The following is an 18,710-nucleotide window of genomic DNA, read 5'->3' as shown; positions in this document are numbered from 1 at the left end:
CAAGATAGGTGCAGTCACGAGCGGCGCCATCTGTCAAAAACATGGGAATATACCTGGTGACAGTTTTGTCCTGTGATAACGCTCGAAGGCAGAGATTTGCTCTGTCAAAACTAAAGTGACAGCCAGCAACAATGAATTTATAGTTTGACAGCTATTATCCAGAAAATAGAATAGTAAGAAGGATTAGTTCTTTAGGTGGTTCTAAAGCAAAGTATTAAACTTTCCACCATAAGTATACTTACAATAAAACCACACGCTCAACTCCAACAGCTTGTGATCTTTAGTTGTTACTAAAAGATAGGAAATCACTTTCTGACAGCTTAGGTTTGAGATATAATTTAAATGAGCTACTCGATGGATCGACTTTTAACACGTATTTATTATGTAATTCAATGTTTGCGATTTGCACACTTCATATGAACCTTAAGATTTTTCACATCTCATTTATGGTATTATAAGTTATTTTGAGCTATATTTTCTTAAATATATTCTTATTTAAGCGACAATTGAGTGCATTTTTTGTTTGTGCAAATTGGGAGGTATCAAAATATCTTCTATACGTCGTAACGAAAGCAATTACTTTTCTTTAGATGGACTTTTTCTGGTCCATACCTAGTAGGACAATAAGTTTGTTTTTCATTTATCCCATTGTTTACTACACTTGCAAATATTTAAGGCCGTTTATTCCACAACATAGGAAACTGTTGGTTAATTTGATTTCAAGTCATTTTATCGAAACAAGCTACTTTTACTCGTGCCATCTGACTTTTATGAAAAATATAAAACCTCGAATATGCGTATAATGATAGAGTGCTGGATATTGGTGCAATTACCAGGCCTTCTTAGGAATCACATATTTCCAAGTTCACATTGCTCCAAATAAGATCAACACAGGTAGGCTGCGGTACCTGCTACTCTTGTTGAAAGTCCTGTGATAGTTATTCACTTTAGGAAATGCAGAATAGTTGGGTAATAAAAATTTGCCAGTTGTTATAAATGTGGCAGACTCTCATTTAACTATCCTGTTCTACAATTTTCTTATCCAGTTACCTATATCGTATCGTATTAAATTACGGACGCATAACTTTATACCAGTCTTAAAATTACTTGGACGAGCAATTTTGCTTGCCGGATACATCCATTATTCTGAACTAACTGCTAATTAAAATTTTCTTGTTTTCTTCTTAGAAAAATGTATTATCTATAATATATCCTTATTTTTTAACATCCTAGAATTCTAGTAGAACATGCATTGACAGCAACAATGTATTCTGTGAAATATTTTACCTTTGAATATTCAGCACTCTACCTAGTATGTTATCTCTTACATTGTGTCTTTTAGCTCATTTGAAATAATTAGCATAATTTAATTGTTTTTCACCAACCCTTATATTAGGTACATTTAGGTATCGATAGTTTTTACACATATAAGCTCATTCAATATAATTATAGAAATATTTTTCAGTGCACATGAATTACTTCTAACATGACGTATAACAATACGCCATGCAATATGCATTCCCTGTTTTCAACTTACTCTACAGATTCTGACTAGTGCGTAGTGTAATGCCTTTATATAATTTACAGATTTATGCACGCATTTCACCGTAACAGTATAATTTTATACGCAAAATCAGTATTTTTATTATACAACCATGACTGACTTTATAGTATTTCATTTGTACAGGGTATTCGACAGCATCGCAAATCCATCAGAAATAGGATACCTTCAATTAAACGATATCTATTTTCGTTTGTAATTGAAATGATTTCGTCTAAATACCTTGTATTACGAAAAACCAATAAAGCCTTAAGTATTGACTTTGGGTTGAACAAAATTTTTTCCATCATTATCTCATAAGTTACTGCATATTAAGGAACATTTAGTGTCGAGGTTTATGAAAATTGTGCACTACTGTGTGCAGTGCTGCTTTAAACTTACTCAGCTTACTCAGTATATGTATCAACTTTTAAACATATGAAAATGATGAATTCCAGTCTACATCAATTTTATGAATAAATAACGAATCGAATTCTCAAAAACAGATGGGTAATTCATCATTATCAAAGTTGTTAAAAATTTTATGACGTAGCTACAGCGATTTGTCAGAATACATATTTCGAGAGCAACTCTTTTACAACAGATTTATTCTATGAAGAAAAGATACTCCGCAACCTATTGACATACTTGTATGTCGAGAACACTGCAACCCAGGTATGAATCGAAACAGCGCCGAAATCTATTACATACAGTTCAACTTACAAAATAACGTTAAGCTACGTACTTACAATGGACGATAAATATTTAATATTGACCCAGATAATATTCTATCTCTACATAAATTCGATTTTCCAATTTTAATTTATGAAACGAATACAGTAGACCACAGAAAATTTTTATTGATTGTAACTTAATTTTCAAAACAACAGTTTAAATCTGCTCTTTACACTTCATTGACATTGATAGTTTAAAATGATGTTTTCTAGAGAAAAAACATATTTTGATCACCTTTGATGCACCAGAAATTGAAATGGATACAGAAATAATGGATTTCACAATTTATGAGTACACATCTTGGACAAATAACAGTTTACACTGGCAATATCCCTCAGCTTTCTCTCAGACACAAAGTAAATAATTGAATATAACATAAAGATCAACTCGCAATCTAGCTTCGTAAGAAATTTGAATAATCTAATTCGTTGTGAGAGTGCTTGTCATAACAACAGTCAAATCTCAAAGCTTGAATTATTTAAACTACTCATCGTATATTGAAATGTTGTAGAACAATTTGTTTGGCTATATCCTCGATATGAAACATACCAAAAACGCAGATAAAGCCGTATCAGCTGTTAAAATGTGATCGATATGTATCCTTGTAACCTCCACTTGGATTTGGATTTGGAACCATAATGAAGAACATAGCAATAAAATAACTGAATGTATTCGACTGCAACATTGAATAGGTCTGGTTTTATAACCACGCAAAGTGATTGCACTGTGAAGTAATCGAACTATCTCCAAATAACTAAAAAACAACATCAAATTTATATTATTAGAGAAATAATTACTACCATCGTAATGCGCCGAATAACATATTCTTGAATCAAATACACAATCATCCTTTGGTGGTTAAACAAAAATGCAGCATTTTCTGCAATAAAAAGGATTTACTCGCTTGTGTATCTCTTAAGAGTTATTTATTAAATAATGTAACAGCCGGCGCGATGCGATAACTGATCTTAAGCGTTAATATTTTATTATTGCATAGAAGACTTTTTCTGCAGTCAATTGAATCTTTCACATAGTCACTTGATTATGAGTCAATATTGGCGCGTGTAGAGACCCAAGTTTGAGTGAGTGATGGACACATTACATGTTAAATGGCTGTTCTGTTCAATTTAGCCCTAATTTTTTTCAAATAAACGATTGATAAATCTTCCGAGAATAATTTAGCATCATTTTATTTGAGAATTTCATCGATATCTACTTGTATTAGATCGTTCCAGAACTGACTCATCTGATCTCATATATTTTTGTAACGAGAGCATTCCTTTGTCAAAAAAAAAAAAACATACCTCGAGAGACTACCAATCAGTTTAGCATTCTATCGATAATATTCTTCGACTGATGTTGCATTTTCATGGATAGATTTTTGTTATACGTAACACAGAATATTGTATAAATTTGTGTGTGTATCTTGAACAGCCTTATGGAAATATAGTATTCAATTATTCTGTAGCATTATAACAATAAATTATCATTTGTTATTAAATAAAATAATAATTGAATGGACTAGTATAGATTAATAGGCCTGCATGCATTAAGATTAGTTTTCTCATTCAACATACCATTATATAATGATTACTCACATTTGAACAAGCAATGATGCACGGTTAGCACAACTTTATGCGCTTTGATTGGCTGGCGCTCGATGTATCTGAAACAACATTTGTTAATTTAGAAATAGTTGATATACACTCGTTATAGAACATTTGCTTGGCTAAAATAATAGTAACTAAAACTAGAACAAAATATGAATTTGTATTTTAATGACTGTGGACAAAAGACAAAATTGATCAAATGGAACTTTTCTACAGGTCAATATAGCAAGGAGGAATTATTTGAACAGCAACTTAGAAATATTCTTTCTACATGTGTATATTACATCATAAATAAATAAGATGCTGTGAAAAGAATGAATGGTTGTACTACTACCTGAACTGAAAAGTGAACTACAAAATGATTTTCAATAATTTTAATCATTTTCACACACAACCGTTTATAACACTGCACATGAATCAACTTTCACATTATGTACGTACCTATGTATATTATGTTAGTACCTGTTTAACCTCCAGCGTTGCCATATCCACATCTACATACGTAATAGGGAGACCTAATTTATTATATATATTCCTAATTAGCATGAATGAAGTGGAACAGTTTTGATAAAGAATCATGACACAAAATTACCTCCATTCGATGTAGCCCCAAATGCATTGATTAGCGAACAGCTTTGACTCTTCTGAAACATTGAAAATATGGCAACGTGGGCACAGATATTCATTGACGTTCTACAACATACATACATATAAGTATTTCGAATGATAATACTCACATCACCCATTACTGCTATAGGTGTTGTACCAGTCGCAATTGCCACTTGATGTTCAATTAAATAAAACATGTATTCATCATATAGTAGCCGTATCAGATGGAATGAACCAAAACTTGCAGCACTTCTTAGTGTAAGATCTCTAATGACCATGGAACTGGAACACACGAATATAAAACCAGTCATTGTCTGAATATTATTACACGCGGCAATAAGATTGACCAGAGAATATAGCTTTACCTGTAGAATGACCATTTCAATAAAAATTGACGTGCAGCTTTTGCAAAAGTTGGCTTTCCCTCATAGGGTTTAAGTATCTGCGTGACAACGCCTTTCAACCACACTGCCCATTGCTCTAGTGAATTTTGTTGCTGTAGTGTAACTTTGAAGTCAGCTTCCAGTCGTTGCACAACCGCATAATCACACTGACAAACCCACGATGCCTACGAAATTGATAAAATTCAATATTCATATCTATCAAATTTTCAACATGAAACTTTGAAAAATAGATTGCGCTTACCTGCTCTTGAACGTTGTGAAAATCAACGCGATTTAAGTCTGCCAGCATTTGATTAATTTGACTAGAGTTTTGGAGTACGGCACGAGCGGCCTGAGCAAGATGATTTAATGATGTATACCGTCGCAAAGTTTGTGCAAATGCTGACACAGCTGTGAGCTGCAAGATTAAGTAACATTAAGAGTGTGACATTGACATGTTATTCAAAAAGTTATTGACTACAACTGATGGAAAATGATTAAAATTGTGTAACATGAGAATTGTAGCTGAAATTTTAAATAAAATACGTACTTTGATTTGCATCATCTCTTCTGGACAATCATTCATAGCCGAAGTCAACCAGGATTCAAGACCTTTTGCAAAGTTTCTTATTGACTGAGTGAGGGAACCTGCAGAATATAATTGTGTTGCATATAATCTGTACCCATATCAATTAGAGGATTGTAAGGCGCTGTTTATTAAAAAGTATATCACTTACTCGGAATGGGACGTAAGACATCTGGCATAAGTACTTCGACAAGATTCTGGTAGAATGTATAATCAACTCTCCTAATGAAGTCCTGAACTGCTGAGCACTTACACATTTGATAAAGTTTAGTCCTGAAAATTATTATCGACAATAATAATGATACTAATGCGATTCGTAGATGACTAGCTGCCTGAATATTTTTTGAAAACTCACTTGGACAGATACTTTTCTTCCTCACACTCATCTCCATTATTATTATCTTGACTGCGCCAAAATTCTCGCCATAGACTTTCGACTGTTGTAAATTCAAAAGTCAAAACTGCATCTAAGAAGGCCTCGCAATGCTCCCTGTATATACTGCGGAACGTGTCAATATCTTCTAATGTACAATCATCAGGCAAGGCTGATCCGTGACCAACGTCAATTTCAGGGAACTCAGGAATGGCACCACTTGCCTCACCCAAATATTGATGATATTGTGGTGGAGAAGTGTTGTTAGAAATATTCGTGTTCACATGAGTATTGCCATCATATTCTTGTTTCGTATTCACAAATTTGAATCGCTTTGCTTGAGCATTTGATGCTTGATGCTGACGTGAAGTACCATCTTCATTCAACATTATCAATGGTGAACTTGGTTTCACACGAATTCCATAATAATGATATTTAGAGTTCCCCCTATAAATAATGTGGAATTGAACAATAATATATAATATGGTTTCGTTTGCCTTTTTTGATTAACGGAAAATTATATCTTGTAACTTAAATAAGCAATGAACAGCATGTTCTTACCGAGTGCCCAATCGTCTAGTTCTTAGTCCTAAAAATACTGAGCGAATTAATTTGCCAAAACTCGCCGCATTCACAGGGTCCAATTTATTGTCTGAGCAATGACGTAAGTAGTGATTATAAAGCGTTGATCTTGGAAGAGACACACCATCTGCTGTTTCATAATTTTCCAACAGCCATTGTACCTGCATAAATAGTTGTTGTGAATTAGATAACTAATTCCTTCACAGCTCCAAACAGTGTTACAAAACACTGACCTTATTACAAAGTTTTTACGATGACATATAGCAGTGCAATGGAGCAGCCTTACGCGCCATCATTTCATTGAAACATTGGAAGCAAAAGTAACTCAAATCTTTGGTTATTATATCGAATAGATTTGAAAAAAAACATAAATAAGAAATAATAATAGTTAGATTTAGGTTCAGAGTGTTGTCAATGGAACAGCAGTAAGTAGATGTAGTTCAAATTTGTCAAATGATTACTTATCGAGGTTCAGAAATGGTATTAAATGATGAGGAAAAGCGCTAGCGGTAAAGCATAACATACATGCAGATAGACAACATCAAGTAGTATAAGAAGATAGCTAACAAATGGCGAGTCGATATGGCTTACGGTGGCCTGGGAGACTCTAGTAGCATGCGTGATGTTAGCTGCAGCAGCAGCAGCCTCTTCCACGCTAACTGCCGTGCCACCTGCATTTCCGCTGATCAGGTATGTCCCTCCACCCCCGCTAACCACTGCCTCCTATCAAACAACCCATCATCCCGAATCCTCGTTATTCCCCAATGTTAGTACATACACAACGTTGCAAAATATGGAAATACGAGAACAAACATACTATGAGACTATTTCAAACTGAGCTCGATTGATATCCAAATGTTTGGTCTGCATTGGAATTTATGATTGTTGGTTAATGAATTAGTCAATGAATTCTGATATTCAGTGATCGAATAAGCAATAAATAAACTGCGATTTTAATTTGCCTGATAGGAATGCGATCGTCAAAGTAACAATTACACGGAATATTAAAATATGACACTTATCTTTCACATGATTTCAGACAGAACTTGTTATATCTGATGATCATTATTCAAGGTCTCAAACATGCTTTGATTGACAAGGTTGAGTGAGTAATACAAAAGCAGTTTCCACAATATTGCATGGTAGTAATCAAATGGAGGTAATAATGATGTGATTAAAACAGAAGTCATACAGAATCATTCTATAATTATAGCAAGAACCAGAATGTATGAAACGGAATACCATCCTTCTGAACATTCTTTAGTTAATAAATAGTGATCTGTCATTTCAATAGATTAATCTGAAAAATGGCTAAGAAATACTGCTAATACCTGAGAGCAGATCTCCTGCTGCATGAAATATAAAATATGAAAAATCCATTAGTAGTTTTTTCAAACTATTCTATATTCTAGGCAGAAGTAATAATTCCGCATAGATCAGGCTGTACTAATTACCTATGTATTATACTTTCGAAGTCTGCACATCTGAAAGATAATATCTAGCAATCTTGGACATGCATCGCTATCATTTTTCAGGGATAATCAAACACATTTGCTCCCTTAAAGTAATCAACAAGGCTGAAGCAAAGTTTACCCAAAAATTATTTTTTCCCAATAACGTGATATTCGATAACGGAATAAGTTTAGAGGTACGTACAGCATTTTCAGTTTGGGGACTAGCCCGAGCTGCAGCTGCCGAAATAAGTGCGTGCGTTGTAGGGTCGCCATCTACGACACTCTGTTGAATCAAATAAGTCCCATTCCCCTGGGACAGTAGCTGCCCGGCTGTGGCACTCGATCCTTGTCCTGTGACCTGCCAACACCCGATCTTATTAGAAACGTCGAAGCTTAAGCATTCTGCCACACCATTACTTTGATGCCTATTTAATATTTTCTGTGCATCTTACTTTGTATATTACTTATGATTTGATGATTATACCTGGGTATAAGTAACTGGTGTTGAAGCAGGTGTGTAATACTGACTCGAAGCAGGGGTGTACATGGCCCCTGCCTCGCCGACAGCATATACTGGATATGTCCTAGAACGATGTGAAGAAAATTTGTTGTAACCTGATGTATGTGTAACAGCAATATTATGGATTCTACCACTTATTTACAACAGGTAAAATTATTACAGAAATACTTTGTCTGAGCCGAATCAACTATGATTTGTCAGATAGCCCTAAGAAACAACTATAGGTATCTTGCAGATAAGAGTATACTCACATCTGTCCATTGGTTGGTATATATGTTGAAGTATCCCCCTCGACATACTGGACATATGTCGGGTGTGATACAGACTCGGAACCCACTGCCTCGGAGTCACCTGACACTGTAACAAACGCAAAAATTTAAAGAAAAAAAATTAGACTTGAATGGTACAGAGATTGTTTACCATACGATAGAATAGTGTTTTTACAATGATAAATAAAGCAGCAAGAAATGAAATGTAAATATTCAAGGTATGATGGCAATGAAAACAGATATGCTACCGCTAAAGCCCGAAAATCGATAATCTGTAGAATCACTGATTTCTACACTTCAGCGGTAACAGACATATTCTATTCACAATAAGATTTTACCAGGAGGAAAAAAAACATACAATAGTAGATAGTGCATGCAGATTGACAGTAGCCCTCACCTACAGCCGTTGTGAGGGACGCGTAGGATGGTGAATCACTGGTGCCTAGTGTTCAGTATGGAAGAACAGACGTGCATATAGTGAGCCGCATGGAAATTGCCAAGTTTCTACTCAAATACTATCGCAAGTTAAATCGTTTGCATGCTTACCTGCATGTAGGCATATGTATAATCGAATATAACTTTTATTTTCAATTTCAAAACTTTGTTGGATTCAGCTTAAGCAATAAACAAATAGAAATATATCAATGCTAATGTTTTAGTTTGTGAGGATGAATTCCCGCAGATAAGTGGTTCCAATTTTTGAGTAAGAGACCTCTGTTTCAACTAGTAGAAAATTTTTCCATAACGACAGAAAACATCAGCGACTTACCTGTAACAGTAATGTAGTGTGGTGATCCACTAACAATCGTCCCAGTAGCAGTAGAACCTGTATCGGTATCAACAAGGGTGTGTTGACCAGAATGTGTAGTATTCACTACAACTTGCGCAGTAACATGTGCGGAAGTGCCTGATGAGCCGTTTGAGGAATCTGCAGCTGTTTCGAGTGAGTCCTGAACCAACAACTGAATCATTATTCATAGTATGCATGCTCTTGAAGCCAAACATTTTTCAAAACAAATTCAACTACATAACTGTGACCGATGAAAATTGTGAAATTCTCTTCAGTAAAGCCACATTCGTGTATATATAGTTCAAGAAATAAAATTATTCTATGTGATTAGTCTACGAGTTGATGGGTTAAATTAGTTTTGGATCAATTCTTTCTGGTATATGTTTGACGCACCTTTGCTATTGGTGAATATAGCTCTATTAATCTGCACTAGAGATTCGACTTGTATATCTTTCACAAGATATTAGATAAATATTCAAATAACTTGCTTTATCAAAGCATATGAGCAGATGGCTAATGTCCCTTATCAGACTAGCCACATAACAGCCCCGAAGCCTGACAGATACGATATCCACAACTAATATTGATCTATATTGATATCACAATTTTTATTTGCACACACCACACTATCTGTTATTTGTAATAAAAGGGTTTCCTGGAAGTATGCTCTTTTGACGTCAGACAAAATTATCATATACAATCACATCTTCGAAAATTTTCACAGATTCACAGAAATCTTAAAATCTGGAGATGTTTCATGGATAGAATCAAGAATAGAATGCAATACTTACAGCTTGTCAATAATACATGAAAAATAATTGAGTCAGAGCATGAAGCTCATTAAGATAAAAAAATGTAGACTGGAAATTCAATTTCTCTGGACCAAGTGGATCACAAATTAGAAAAGCCTTACACGTTTGTCACTACACTCAAAGTATTGCCACACCAGTGTATAGATGAATAATAATTTTGAATGTTACCAACCTGGATGGGTTGGACTTGAAGGCTATTAGGGCTGGAAGGATCTGGACTGGTGACTACGGTGATTAATTGCTGACCCCTGGTGGATTGAGTTTGAGCTGCGCTCCCACTACCATTAGAGCTCGAGGTGGTTACAACGACAATGCCAGACTTGGAATCTACTCCTACTCCGCTACCACTGCCCCCGCCATTACCTACCCCCGTAGAGGTAGCAAGAGTATACTGGGCTCCCGTCGTAGTCATGGTGATCACACCCTCTACTCTCTCCGCAGCCACCGAATCACCACCTCCGGCTTCTCGCTTTAGAAGGGATGTATCTGCAATACAAGCACACACACATTGTAAACAGCATTCAACTGAATATCAATAACGTCTTCTTGACTAATCAGGGAGAGGGAAAAGCTTTCCGAGAAGGTAGTGGCAGATACCCAGCATTTCATGAATAAAAAGGTTCCAATATGATAGAATCTCATCATGTCAACTACTTGCAGGAGAAATCTTTGATTTTGATTATTATTCATAAAGGCTAACTTTTTTTAGGATGGCTAATATTTTTCAGAGGGTTTGTGTATCATATCACAATAAATTTCAATGTGCTATTTTTGTTAACAGAAGTTTATGCCTGTCATGAGATATGATGTAAATAATAGAGACCTTATAGACAGATTTCAAAGAATCGCCAATCTGCTTCATTATTGTGAAATTGTTATTTTGTTGGGCAAAATTTATGAACTACTCAATGTGGCAATCAGTATTTAATAGCGTTGTCTCTATCCTGTTTATTTTGTATTCATTAAAAAAACTGATAAGTTGACAACTTTTCTGCCAATTTTACATTCATCATAGAAGTTGTATAACAATCCAACTGTAAGATAATACAAGAATTTGGAAAAATCAATGTCATAGCAAAATCATTATTATCATGTACTGAGCATGATATAAAATCTGAACCAATATATGGATGGTCTGATAAAATTTCTGCAGGTGTGTCGATAGTGCTGTTTGTGAACCATAGATCAAAGGGAAGCCAACTAGCATAAATCCTGCAACAACTGCTCCATCAGATTAAATTTGATGGAGTTTAATAATGTTGATTTCATGTATCCCTTAGAGTGACAGGTACCAAAAACATGTAGGGGGATAAATGAAATACACACGTGACTAGGTAGGGATCAGGGAAAGAGCAAAGGTAGGTAGATAGGTAGGTACATAGGTAGAGCAGGTTACATTGTAAGAGCAATTAGAGGGAATTATCCCCACTCCCAGCTCTCCTCCCCCCCCCCCCCCCAAAGGGGAGACTTATAAGCTGCAATGAGTATTGAAACTTTCTAGCCGCATCATAGATGAGGCACCTGGTACATGTGCTATTGATGATACTGCATTTAATTGGAAGATCAAACTGATACATCGAGTACCAACAATGAATATACACCCCTGTACATAACAATGGTCATCCACATGGGTTCACTTGAGAGTTTTCAATTAAGTGTGTCTCAATAAAATATGTTACAAGATTCTAAATTGAAATACCCAACTCGAATTTAAATTTTATATCATCGTTGTTAGGGAATAAATAATATTTGTTTACTAGTAATATTTTTTTTTTTTTATTGTTCGCAGGTAGACATAAAATCTGCAGCTTGAGTTGGAAACAAGTAGTGATAGTTTGCTGGTGTTAATGGGCAAGAAGATGTTTGATCATTTTGGATAGACAATATCATCTAGCTGATTCTAGTAAATATTTTTGGAGTTAGGTATATAAAATGAAAAAAAGATTTTGCCATAAATGAGTTCAAGAAAGTTTGGGTACAAGGGTGTTGCCTTGGTAACAACTAACACCTTTATTAGAATCAGATGGTAATACTCAGCACTATGGTACATACAACTCTCTACTTCAAAAGGAAGTGGAAATTACTATCTGTTTGTTGTTGACTGCGTTCATCATTTTTCTAATATACATGGATTCATCATTCAGAAATCGTTCAAGGCTTGCTGTTATGTGATATATTTATTATGACAATGTAGTATACTACATGTGATACTGAAATAGGCAGTTCCATGTTAAAAGAAAGTATGTTTTCACATGTATACTCTGAGAGCTACAAGCAAGGTATCTTATTACATAACAAGACTAGGATAATTAGGTAATTTAATCTGTGATTTCCCTTCTAGCAGTAACAATGAGGAGGATCAGAATAGCATGCGCCAGTAATTGCCAACCATTGAGATAAATGTTGGCGATTCAGAATACCAACAAAAATTCTTTCCAATAATTTCAAAGGATATCGGAAGTCTTTTGAATGTTGGAAGCTGCTTCTACACAATAGCAGTAAAAAAAGGACACTATATTGCCGAAGCATCAGGTGAATATAAAAAATAAAAGTTTGAGAATCACTGGGTCAGGCAACTATGTTCTGGGGCTACTACAGGTGATTCAGATTTCATCAAAACAAGACTGTATATCATATGAAAAGGAAATCCTGTCTTAGTTTTTTTGCAGATACGGATCATGGAGCAGGATTAACAGCTGATATGGGTCTAGTCACATACTACAAAATTATGATAATTCATCTCCTTCACATGAATTCAAATTTCTTAGAATAAACATAAAATTCAGAGTATAATTTTTTGTTGTTGGTTCGTCTAAAACATATTTTGCCAACACCCATAACATTAGGTTTGTCAGATATCAAATGTTTGTGGCTAATCCTAGGTCAAAGTAATGTATCATAAATTGATGCAGTGACAGTGGGACGTTTAACTTATTTTGTACATAAAGTATAACAAGGAGAAATTTCCTCTGAAAATTTATTAGGTAATTCATATAACAAAGAATCGATTGTTCATTAATGGAATTACCACAAGCGAATGGTTTCTAAATCAACAAGACCATGATATTAAGACAGTATTTCAGCATAAAATAATCCATTTTATAGGGATTCCAATTTTGCCATGTATAAAGTGAGGTAGCTTGCAGTACACGACTGTTGTTTATTACAAGGGGTAACAAAAGGGGGGTCGCTGTTACCAGCCAAGCGTAACAACCAGGTGTAGATGAACTCTATGAGGGAGATTCCAAGCATGTATACTTTTATTCATCTTTCTCATTGAAAACTCAAACCTAAGATATGCTTTTCACGTGATAAAATTGTTCACATGCAATGGCTTATTGATTAACTACCGATAAGACTACTTTAATTACGAATTTTCTGTGCTTTGTTCAATACTTGAACAATAACAGTAGGTAGTTATAACTGTGTTTGATAATAAATATGTCCAATTAAGCATGAGAACAGGATAGAACCCCTGAGTAGCAAAAGTGAAGCATGAGCACATTATATTTGCCATTAGTTAAAAAGCCTTCAACTATTACTAAATTGTAACAAACGCAATTTATCAACTCAAATCATTATTATCATTTTTTTCAAACACATTGGCAATGATTGTGTACAAATTTTACAATACAATTTGAAAAAAAATTACTTTGAAAAAATGTGACTAGTTGCCATCAAAAATAGAAACAATAGTGTGCTCGAATATACAATAATTTAAAAATTACAAAACCGTGCAAAAAATAAATGATTGTAGCTATGCAAAAAAAACCCTAAGTTACAGCGTGACTTGGTGTACCATATACCTTGAGTGTTATTCAAGTGCCTATCATCACTGCACTATTCTGACATTAGATGAATGATTAAATATTTGTAACGTTAACCGCAAAATGTTACTCCGATCGTAAACATAAGAAATAAGAAACTAGCGTACAATTATGCAGCCATCTTAACTACACAATCAATCGGTCGCACCTGTTTTCATGAATGACGAACAAACTCGTGGCCTCTAGTCTATCGGCTTCCTTGACAGGTGTCTTGACGACGTCCAGGATTTCTCGAGGTCGACGCTGCAAATCACCGTGGAAACGAACTGGAATATCCACGCTAGAATATTGTTGACGACGAGCAGCGGATTGTCAGTTGTCTGCTGCTGCGGTCGCCTTGGCTACGGCATCACATGCCGCAGAACACCTCATTCAACGTCGTTGATTCTGATTCATAACTTATTATAAACGGCATTTCGATCCAAGGAAATATGCTGGCTCGGATACGGTCGTATCGAGTTTTTTCTCCACTATTAAGTGTCTAATTATATACTCTAAGATTAACCGAAATTCGCACCTAACATCGATCGCTAAGGAACTGCTTTTCCTACGCCACGCCCAGCAAATGTTAATACGCCAAACGCACTAGCACAATGTGGCGGTGCCGACTACATAATCTTCGCTTCCGTGACAGGTGTCTCGAGTCGTTTTCGAGCTCTCGATCCATGGGATCGTTCTAATGATCGTTGTGGTTGTCACTGCCGATTATCACTGTTCCCGAATGCTGATAATCGTTGTTGCATGGTGCTCATTCTTCTTTATAGATCAGTGAGGTATGCTGCAGCGTTGATCAGTTGTTCAGTCATGAACATAAAACTTTTCAGCTATGCATTTTCACTTTCCAGATGAATCGGCGGCGGTTGAAATGAGGATACCTATATGCGATTTTTTCTAATTCATAAAATATACTCACTGTAAAGCGATCGCAAATTTTCCGTAACACGAAGACGTGGCTGATTCCTTCGATGATAGCTGGTCGCAGAATTTGGGGACCTCCTCCGATCGTTCGGTACGACAATCATCCGAGCAAATCCATAATTATTATTTTCACTTTGGTAGTTCATTATTAAGCAATTATTAAACTGTGTTCACAACGTATTTCGTATGATGTAACCCTGAGATACGGTATCCACGAGACAATTATTTATTTAACTCTTAGTATCCGAATTTTAGGTGTGAGATAAATGCAAAGCGCCTCAACGAAACAAAAGATAGTTTGTGAAAATCTGAACGGCGTGTCGGCAATGTCACAACTTCCGGTAATTCAAAAGAGTTCTGTTTAGCGCTCGCCGCCTAACATCCGGTTATCTTCTAAGTCAAGATAGTTTAGATAATTGAACTATCTGTATATACAATTTCATCTTATGCAAATATCCAGTGAATATTAGTCCTCCATTCTTGTAGTATGCTCGTGACATAAGTAGCGTAGTGTTTGTTACTTATCAAATATCGAAAAATGATGACTTCTCTGGAAGCAGAAGTAGATAGTTTACAAGGGAGAACCATGGAAGATTCTGCTATACTCGAAGTGAGTTCGATGGCTGCTGGGGGTTTGGTTAAACAGGAAAGTCGGGATGTAGATTTTCTTTCCAACTACAGTACTTCGGTTGAAGGATCTGTGGTAAGGATAACCTATAATTGACTATAACAACTATAACAGTTGTCAAAAAATATTACCTTTTTGACAACAATAGCCATCTGAACTGTTGTCATGAGCGTAAGAATGAAGAATGTATGGGGGTAGTGTTTTGCAAGTTTGACAGTTTTTTTGTCAACAATCAATCAATGGATTACTGTGAATGAACTATAAATATGCTTCTAATTATTTGCTATGTCAGAATTGCATGTAATCTTTTGAATGTTACAAAACGTTTCTGTTCTCAGGTGGCATCCCCATCCATCGGTAGTTTTTCGACTTTACCAGAACAAGAGATATCTGATTTCCCTGCTGATGCCAGAGATCTACAGGTTAAAGTAGATAATCCTCAAAAACATCTTGAAACGTTGGAAACATTCATTACATTCCGGATTACAACACGTGTATGCAAAATAACTTATCAAACTTAATAGATGATTCGGATTTTTATATGCAAATAGTGAAAAATGTTGAGCAAAATCTACAAAAACATTAATTAAAACCATCAAATTTTCAGACATCACGTCCTGAATTTGAAGCATCTGAATACATAGTACGACGTCGCTACAATGATTTCAATTGGTTGCGTCAAAAACTTGTGGACACATACCCTACGCACATTATTCCTGTGAGTTGGAAATTTTATTGGAATTGATCATTCTTTGCTTTCTCTCTGGAAGAAATCCAGAGAAGAAATCTGGAGGAGTCTTGTCAACTAATTCCTATTTCACATAATATAATAATGCTTGAATGCAGCCAATGCCAGGTAAACATACACTCCTTGCTCAACTGGATCGATATTCAAAAGAATTTATCATGGCCAGAATGAAACTATTACATGGATTTTTAAATCGTGTCGTTAATCATCCAATTCTGAGTTGCGACAAAAATCTCTATATTTTCCTGACAGCCAAACCAGCCGTATGTATTCCTGTTATTAAATGTACAAGTGTATTTCCGGAAGGGACGAAAAATTTATGTCTGTCATATTCTTTTGAATAGGAATTTTCGATTCATCGCAAAACTCGGAACAATGTTCTTGTAAAGATGACTGATTCCTTACAAAATATGGCTAGTGTATACACAATGAAGCAACGGCATCTTGAGCTGGAACAAGTGCGAGATTATTGCGTTGCATTAGTTGATAAACTCTTGACAATAGATAAAATAAGTCATCGAATTCAAAAAGAAAGACAAGGTAGAATAATTTCTATTAACAGCATACCTGAGAATGCAGATATTCGAGGTAGCTGTAAAACATATTTACTGTTTTTTTGAATCGTGCCTTGTGAACAACTATGTTTTTTCATTCTTCTACAGAATATTTAATGGAACTACATCAATTACATCCAATATTTACCCTTTGGGCTTCATCTGAACCAGAGTTGAATCCTATTCTGATAGCAATTGCTAAAGCTGTCGAAAATAATGCTGTAGCCCATCAAAATGTACTCGATTCATTCCCAGATGAAATAAGAGAATATTTGGCATACATTGATGCTGTAAGAGATACTTTAGTCCGACGTGATGCAATGCAGATTGAGTATGAACTGACCGTCGAAGACTTGACCAAAAAACGACAGGAAAAAGATCAGGTTAGCTGCACTAATATACGCACCGGACTGGTGACTCAATTGCAAGAGACATATTTTTCATAAATTTCCGTCGCTGTAACCTCTGAAATTCCAATTTTCATAAATTTTTTGCAGTTACTGGGTGCTGGAACTAGTTCTAATAACTTACCAGGATGGGGTGGTTCACTGTGGAAAGGTGAATCACGTGATGAAAAGCTGGAAAGAGTTGGACAAGCCATTCCTCGTTTGGGTAAAAGAGTGGAGCTCTTGCAGGATCGTGTAGAATGTGCAAATGAAAATTTGCGCAGTGACTTAGAACGTTGGAACAAAGAAAAACGGTCAGATTTGAAATCTATGCTTATATCTATGGCTGATCAGCAAATTTTACATTATCAACACTGTATGGATGCTTGGGAAGAAGTGCTGGCGGGTCTGAAAGTCGATAATGTCGGACTAGAAAATACGTTAGATGCTCCTCTTAAAATTCCAGCATAAATTACAAATCACGTTCTAGTCTTGTATTGAATACAAAAACGCGTGTTGTTATATTTTCATCATTAGTATTGAGATCGAATAAGATGCTACAATCCATGTTACCCCTGGACAAAGGATATAACGATACTAAAATAATGAGATATCTTTCTTGACAATAAAAAGTTGTATAATATTAATTAAATTATAGCTGCAATATTAAAACAAAAAAAAGATGTAATTTTTAGATTATAAATTCCGTTGATCCATCGGTAACACAAACCAGTGATTGTGCGTTATCTTCAAAATATCTGCTGTCGCTTAAATTCGATCGTGATTTCGCGAAATTATTGGAAAATTAAAAACGAGTTTTCGTTAGTATTACTAAGGCCATTAATTTATTTATTTATTTATGGTTTGGTAGCTATCAGAATGTTAAGTTAGCTATGATGAATGGAAATTTTTTTGGTATATGCTATTGTGTACATATAAGGATTTGAGATACAAGCTATCATTTATGAATTCATAACGCTATAGAAACCAATTGGCTTACAATTAGTCGCACATCAGAGTCACAGAATTTATAGTTGTAAGTAAATTTCTATGATGATATTTTTCATGTTAGATACAGATGACTTATTTTGACTAACTGTACATTATTGATAGCATATCCTTAAAATAGCTACTAATGTATTTCACTGAGAAAGCAATTATTCGATACTGTATTCGGTCTCTAATTAACATTATTTAATAAAAATTCTGCCATGTGAAAATAATTGTTGTGGACCACTCAAGTTGTTTCTTGGAAATAAATGTATAAAATCTAATAAAGTTAATCATCACCCCTAGAATGAAGTCATTGACAGTCTATTTTCATCCAATTTATCTATCATATCCATCAATTATGATAACTTCGTCTAACGTCAAATTCAACCCTTG

At 35.1% G+C, this 18,710-nt stretch overlaps 2 protein-coding genes and 1 long non-coding RNA gene across 27 annotated transcripts; 2 read left to right on the top strand and 1 right to left on the bottom strand.

Annotated features, from left to right (window-relative positions):
• Positions 1–359: 359 nt before the first annotated feature.
• On the bottom strand, positions 360–14,644 carry LOC105683732 (DNA-binding protein RFX2). Of its 23 annotated transcripts, none has more exons than XR_007276874.1 (20): positions 14,239–14,643; positions 10,436–10,749; positions 9,431–9,623; positions 9,020–9,103; positions 8,644–8,749; positions 8,357–8,456; positions 8,075–8,230; positions 7,750–7,767; positions 6,986–7,141; positions 6,398–6,579; positions 5,819–6,283; positions 5,615–5,736; positions 5,428–5,525; positions 5,140–5,295; positions 4,860–5,062; positions 4,623–4,776; positions 4,478–4,529; positions 4,327–4,400; positions 3,874–3,941; positions 360–3,745 (listed from the first exon to the last, which is right to left on the bottom strand). XR_007276874.1 is itself a non-coding variant. In XM_048649778.1 (20 exons), exons 1-19 carry the CDS (start codon positions 14,246–14,248, stop codon positions 3,909–3,911), a joined length of 2,655 nt encoding a protein of 884 aa, XP_048505735.1. In that variant the 5' UTR covers positions 14,249–14,643; the 3' UTR covers positions 360–3,745; positions 3,874–3,908. The 23 variants fall into 23 exon arrangements, 20 of the variants coding, with proteins under 20 accessions (XP_048505735.1, XP_048505741.1, XP_048505743.1 ...); XR_007276875.1 differs by having other exon boundaries at positions 360–3,155; XR_007276876.1 differs by having other exon boundaries at positions 360–3,029.
• LOC125499903 lies at positions 10,649–13,420 on the top strand. 2 transcript variants are annotated; one of them, XR_007276944.1, is made up of 3 exons: positions 10,649–10,773; positions 12,053–12,795; positions 12,922–13,420. It is a non-coding gene; the product is annotated as an uncharacterized LOC125499903 (long non-coding RNA). The 2 variants fall into 2 exon arrangements; XR_007276943.1 differs by having other exon boundaries at positions 10,651–10,846.
• An 811-nt stretch (positions 14,645–15,455) lies between the features above and the next one.
• Positions 15,456–18,622, top strand: LOC105683672 (sorting nexin-30-like). 2 transcript variants are annotated; one of them, XM_012396432.3, is made up of 7 exons: positions 15,456–15,711; positions 15,975–16,130; positions 16,244–16,354; positions 16,483–16,647; positions 16,729–16,972; positions 17,047–17,321; positions 17,436–18,622. In XM_012396432.3, exons 1-7 carry the CDS (start codon positions 15,547–15,549, stop codon positions 17,793–17,795), a joined length of 1,476 nt encoding a protein of 491 aa, XP_012251855.2. In that variant the 5' UTR covers positions 15,456–15,546; the 3' UTR covers positions 17,796–18,622. The 2 variants fall into 2 exon arrangements, with proteins under 2 accessions (XP_012251855.2, XP_012251856.2); XM_012396433.3 differs by having other exon boundaries at positions 15,459–15,711; positions 16,729–16,924.
• Positions 18,623–18,710: the final 88 nt, after the last annotated feature.

This window comes from Athalia rosae, chromosome 1 (assembly GCF_917208135.1).
Source record: "Athalia rosae chromosome 1, iyAthRosa1.1, whole genome shotgun sequence".
In the NCBI taxonomy this organism is placed as follows: Eukaryota; Metazoa; Arthropoda; class Insecta; order Hymenoptera; family Athaliidae; genus Athalia; species Athalia rosae.
This window is presented reverse-complemented; position numbering and strand designations above follow the sequence as displayed.